The 6,074-nt window shown below is 44.6% G+C and overlaps 1 protein-coding gene across 3 annotated transcripts in view; it reads left to right on the forward strand.

Annotated features, from left to right (window-relative positions):
* Nucleotides 1–6,074, forward strand: part of MYBL2 (MYB proto-oncogene like 2) — a 31,562-nt gene that overhangs the window by 9,774 nt on the left and 15,714 nt on the right. For all 3 annotated transcript variants that reach the window (XM_039864376.1, XM_039864374.1, XM_039864377.1), the window contains 2 exons: nucleotides 328–490; nucleotides 4,436–4,723. In XM_039864376.1, coding sequence (XP_039720310.1) covers nucleotides 328–490; nucleotides 4,436–4,723 — 451 coding nt within the window. The remainder of the gene's footprint in view (nucleotides 1–327; nucleotides 491–4,435; nucleotides 4,724–6,074) is intronic.

A 6,074-nucleotide genomic window follows, 5' to 3' on the forward strand; every position in this document is an offset into this window, starting at 1 on the left:
TTCTTTTTAGACTGGTTGCTCAATTGAGCTGTTATTCTCTGTGCACAATTCAAGAGAAAAGTACTCTGCTCAGAGCCTCAAAGAAGAGCCTACTGTGTGTCGGCACGTCTGTGCTATTGTGTACTGTTATTTAGCAGAGTGGAAATGGTCTATCACTCATTAAGGGCTAGAAACGTGGCTTCATCTTAGAGCCAAGAGACCTTAGAGTTCTTCAGGTGGGACCCTCATGTACAGGGGTGGAGCTCAGCTCGGGGGAGGTTAGTGATGTGCCCGTTGGCACATGGGCCACGGGGCTAGGGCTCAAAAGTCCCCCGTTTGCCCCTGCAGGACGGACAATGCTGTGAAGAATCACTGGAACTCCACCATCAAAAGGAAGGTGGACACAGGAGGCTTCCGGAGCGAGTCCAAAGACTGTAAGCCCCCCGTGTACTTGCTGCTGGAGCTTGAGGACAAGGACAGCCATCAGAGTGCTTACCCCGCGGAAGGCCAGGTGAGATGGCTGTCCAAGGCACTTAGCCAGTGGTTGTGGCTCTGGGTTGGTTTGTGATTGGATGTTTATCCAACACGGTCTAATTTAACATCCCTTTTTACCTTACCCACAGCTGTTTATTAGTTCTTGCCACAGAGTCTCAGTGTGGCTGCGTGTCCGTCACAAGGGCCTTTCCTTGTCACACACGTCTGCACGTACCTGGGACTTGTCTGCCCACAGGTGAAGCATGACAGAGCAAGCCGAAATATAAAACTGAGGATTGCCCTCAGCCTTTTTCTGTCCCTATCCACAGCTTTCTTCCTATCTGCTTTTTTTTTCATAATAAAAGCATGTTTGCAGTTTAAAAAATCAGATTTATTGAGGCGTAATTCTCATACAGTAAATTCATTCCCTTTAGTGTACAGTTCTGAGTCATCACAAAAACAGTGGTGGAACCTCCACCGCAGTCAAGATAGAGAACATTTCCATCATAGAAGAGAAAATCATAAATGAAATCATTTAATAGTATTACATTGCATTCGTAAAAATGGAACCAACATGCAGATGTTAACATCTCCTGTCCCACACCCCAGAACAAACTTTTTTTTTGATATTTAAAAAATGTGATTCTTAAAAGATGAAGATTTGAAGCAAACGTGTCAAAGCGTGAAGATTTGGCAGTGCTGGGTGTGTTAGGTAGCACTTTAGCATGGTTTTCTAATCTTTTCTGTAATTGTGAACTATTGAGTAATTTTTTTCCCTGTTACCCCCCTTCCCAATTCTTACTGGGGACTAGATAGAACTTATTCACTGTTGTAATTGTACAGCACCCTGCTGGAGCGTTACATGATGTTTTTGCCTCTGTTTCTTGATTTTTCAACTCAGACAGTATCTCTTGATTCCCTCATAGGGTAACAAATTTACATAGTAGAAAAAGGGGTAAATGAAAAGCAAAGCGACTTCTTCCTCTAGTCTGGACTCCCTATGTGTCCGCTGAACAAAGGAGTCTACTTCTCACGCTTTTTTTTCCTGCAGGTCTAAGTAGTAAGTTTTCAGTCTTTTTACTTCTGATTGAAGAATAAGCATGCATGCCGTAAAGAGAAACCGTGAGCATCAGCAAATATGGGGACGTGGTCTTTCAGGCTAGGGCAGAGTGGACAGACCTTCCTTAGTCTCCGAAAATCCTACATGGCTGAAAATCAGTTTATATGGACTTGGCTTTTGTCCCCTAGCACTTTGTGTCTTGATTTCGGCCTGGCCTGGCCTGGCCTGGCCTCGGCCCCAGACCTTGACTCTGAGCACTGGAAGTCAGGTCAATGTGTTGGTATCAGCCTTATCATCATTTTAATGGTTCTGTTGTGTTGCTTATTTATTTAAATGAAATCCGTATCCAGATTTTCTGTTGTTGTTGTTATTAGAAAGAAAACTTTAATGATCAGCCTTGTAGCTAAATTACTGCTCATTTATTCAATTATTTCTTAAGAAATTCTTAGAGCTGCATAGTCACACTCTTAACACCTTGTGCTAGATTACTTACTAGAAAAGTTTTGCCTGTTAATGTGTGGTGGGTCCACTTCCTGTTTTCCCCACTCACTGGGCAATGCTTGCAATTAATTATAAGCTTTTCCCGTGCTATAAAAGTAATACATGATCATTGTAGAGTTAGAAACTTCACAGAACTGAACAATGCAGTAGGCAGAGCCCGCTAAGTTTGAAATGAGGTAACGCGATATCTTGCTGTCTTACAAGTTTCTTTTGCTACTTCCATCTTTCCATGTCATGTGTATGTAGAGCTCTACACCATTCTCGAATCTGTCATATCTTCTGTTGAACATCTGTCACCATATCCCTCAACGTACTGCAGTGAACATCGTTCAGATTCTTTGAGCATTTGCTGACTTATGTAGGTTAATTTTACAGATACGGAATGGCTGGGTCAAGTAGTATGGACCTTTGAAATTGTCATAAGCGTTACCAAATTGCCACACAAAGGGTCGTACCATTTTATCCTCCCGTCAACAATGCATGGGACTGCCTGCCTTGCCACATCATTGTCACTGCTGGTTATGACTGTATAAAAATGCCTGCCAATTTTAAGAGTTAAAATGGAATATCGTTTGGTTCTGATTTCTTTTACGACTAGTGAGGTTGACTTTTTCTTTAATTTATTGATTTGCTTTTGCCTTTTCGTCTTTTTTCTCGTTGGTTTGTAAACTTTATATTTACGTGTTAAAGGTATTACCCCTTCATTATATAGTAATGCTCCCCCAGTTTATTGGTAGCTCCCTTATCCCTTCATTTCATAAAGGTATAATTTACAGACAGTAAAATTTAGTAGACAATTCTGTGAGTTTTGACAAATGTAGCTATCACCACAGTCAATTTCCATCACCCCCCTGCCCCAAATTCCCACATGTAGTCACCTACTCCTGCCCCTGCCCAAGCCCCTGGTGACCACTTATTTGTCTCCTCTGTGCAGTTTTGTTAAGAATGTCATGTAAGTGGAGTCATATTTCATACATACAGTGTGGTTTCTTTTGCTTGGCATTATTATGCCTTTAAGATTCTTCCCTGTGTTAAGTGTGTCAGTGATTTGTTCCTTTTTATTGTTAACTGATATTCTGTCCCTTGCATGTACCATGGTTTGTCTGTCTGCTTACTGGCCGAGTACATTGTTTCCAACTAGTGTTTACAAATGAAGCTTCCATAAATATGTGTACAGGTTTTTGCATGAACACATGTTTTAATTCCCCTTGGGGAAATATCCAAGAGTGGGATTGCTGGGTTGTATGGTGAATACATACCTAACTTTATAAGAAATTGCCAAACTGTTCTCCAAAGTGGCTGTTTTCTAAAGTGGGATTCCCTTGTAGGTACCTTTTAAATGCCACAGTGTTGATGGCATTCCGCCTCTCCCTCCAAATATATAGCAGTTACAAGCTTTTAATCAAATCTGTTCTTATCTCCTTTTCTTCCTTTGCTTGAATCACAAACCATTTCTATCCTGGCCACATGACTACAATAGTAATAATAGCCACCGTTTAGGTTGGATGCTTTGCACATCCTTGCTGATCTGCATAACAGTGCTCGGTAGGTAGCCTTAGTGTTCTCATTGTCTTCATTTTATAGGCAAGGAAACTGAAACTCAGGTATAACAGCTTGTCTAAGGTCACCAAGTAAGTGGCAAAGCTGTGCTTGAATCCAGAGCCCGGGTTTTCTCTCTGACTCCATTCCGCCACCGTTCACACAAGACCTTGCTCCTCACTCTGTTAGTCACATGTGCTGTTTTAATGGCTCTGCAGGAGTCTGTCAGGTTAACGTGTCAAGCTTGTTCCAAGATTCTGCCCAGAGAACTTTTGCCACAATGGATTTTCCTATACTTTTTTTTCCTGTCAAAAAATTAGTATACATTTGCTTATTAAACTTTTATTTTGAAATAATATTAAGCATACAGAAAAGTTGCAAGAATAGTATAAAGAACTCTCTTGCCAGATTTGCTCCATCTTTCTATATACTCGTGTTACTTTTCTTTTAACCTGGGCCATTTGAGGGTTGGTTACATACATTGTGCCTCTTTATTTGTTAATATTTCAGTGTGTTTCCCAAGAACAGGGGCATGCACTTACATAACCACAGTACAGTTATATCCAATTCAGGGAATTAAACGCTCGATTCAGGACTTTTATCTATAGTCCATATTCCATTTTCTCCTGCCCCCGATCCAGTCCAGGATTAGATACTGCATTTAGTTGTCATATCTCTTTCTTCCTCTTTTATCTTGAATAGTTCATCAGCCTTTCATGTTACTGATATTTTCGAAGCATGTTATAAGGCCGGTTATTTTAGAGACTCTATTTGGATTCTTTCGCGGATCCCTTATTCCATTCAGGTTATACGTTTTTAGCTGGAATACAGAAGAGTATCTTGTACCAAAAGCTCCAGATGGTGTTCTTTTGTGTCCAACAGGGAAGTCTTGTGAGTAACTGGCCCCCAGCACTCCCTGCCATGAAGGAAGAGGAGAGCAGTGAGGAGGAGTCTGTGGCAGCCGCCCCCGCTAGGGAGCAGGACGCTGTCCCTGCAGAGCTGGACGACGTGCGCACACCAGAGCCCCTGGATGACATCCCCAAGCATGATGACGAGGAGGGCTCCTCGCCAGAAACCAGCCTGCCCTACAAGTGGGTGGTAGAGGCTGCAAACCTCCTGGTCCCGGCCGTGGGGTCCAGCTTCTCGGAAGCCCTGGACTTGATTGAGTCGGTAATGTTGGTCCCAGCACTTGACATTGTGCCTAAAGCACCTTATAGCACAGAGTTCTCTCGTGGGCGGGCATTCTTCTGTTAACTCATTATCCCAGTAACATTTACGGAGCTGGGGCCTGGGGATACTGGAATAGTTGGCATATAGTCCCTGCCCCCGGGGAGCTTCTGATTCACACTGTGCAGCACGGGGTAGGGGTGGGAGAGCTCCCCAGAGGAGGTGGCACCAGCACTGCATCCTTGAGGATGACGGAGGAGAGTGTTTAAGGCCCATACATAGCACGATTAAGCATGGCTTTTGGGTACCACAGATGCTTGACTGTCCCTGGAGAGACCTGGGAGGTGCTAGGGCTAGAGGGGAGAGTGGGTTCTGATTACTCAGGTGTTTCAGCCCCTGAGGCAGAGCTGGCTTGGAGCATGCCCCTCGAGAGAGAGCTCTTGGTGTGACATCCTCAGCTCCCAGCTGCATCAGCCAGGTCTGTGGTGTGGAACAGGTTTCAGGAGGTGATGGGCAAGCGGCCTGGCCACCAGGGGCAGTGGAGTTCAGGCGCGGGCCTTCCAGGTTCGCCTTCCCATTTGGCCTTCTTCTCTCCTTGCTAAAAATAATGACATTCATTGAACATCTACTAAACGCCAGGCTCTAAGCTTAATGTACAGCCCACCCAGAATTCTATGAAGTGTGTCCTTTCTCTGTGTTTTGTAGATGAGACTGAGGCTCAGAGAGGTTAAATTGTGTACCGAAGGTCACACAGCGAGTAAGCTTCATGGTCTTGACCTTTGTACTGTGCTCTCACTGTCTTCCTCAATGGGGGTTTGGATGGTACGATTGCCAGCGAGCCGTCTCTCAGTCCCTCTGACTCTGGGGTCTCACCTCTGAGCCCCAGCACCTGGGATTAGACCCAGCTCAGGGTTCATCTGCCCCTTCCACTCAAAGGAATTTCAGGGTAGCTGGAGAAGCAGGTCTAATGTGTTCATCAGTCTGAGCAGCAAATAGCTCTGAGGCTGCTGTGCTCAATTGCTCCTTTGGGCTCTCCAGGGGTGTGTTGAGATGAGAGTTGGGCTGACTCTGCCCATCACTCCTGGCAGTTTACGGTGTTGCCTTCATCCTCAGACTGTTGCATATCTTCCTCTACTTGATGGGCACAGAGAAGGGGAGAAGAGAGCTCACTATTATTGAGCACCCCGTGTGTGAGGCCCAATGCTCAGTTAGCAATTATAGTACCTAACATTCGAGTACCTACTGTGTGCTGGGCTTTTACTTGCTACCTACGTATGTGCTCTCTGTGTTAACAGCTCTGTGAAGTGGGTGGTGGGCTCATCCCTGGGGAGGGGGAGGATCCCAAGCTCAAGTT

The sequence above is a fragment of the Pteropus medius genome, unplaced genomic scaffold (genome assembly GCF_902729225.1).
Source record: "Pteropus medius unplaced genomic scaffold, Ma_sr-lr_union100, whole genome shotgun sequence".
Taxonomy (NCBI): Eukaryota; Metazoa; Chordata; class Mammalia; order Chiroptera; family Pteropodidae; genus Pteropus; species Pteropus medius.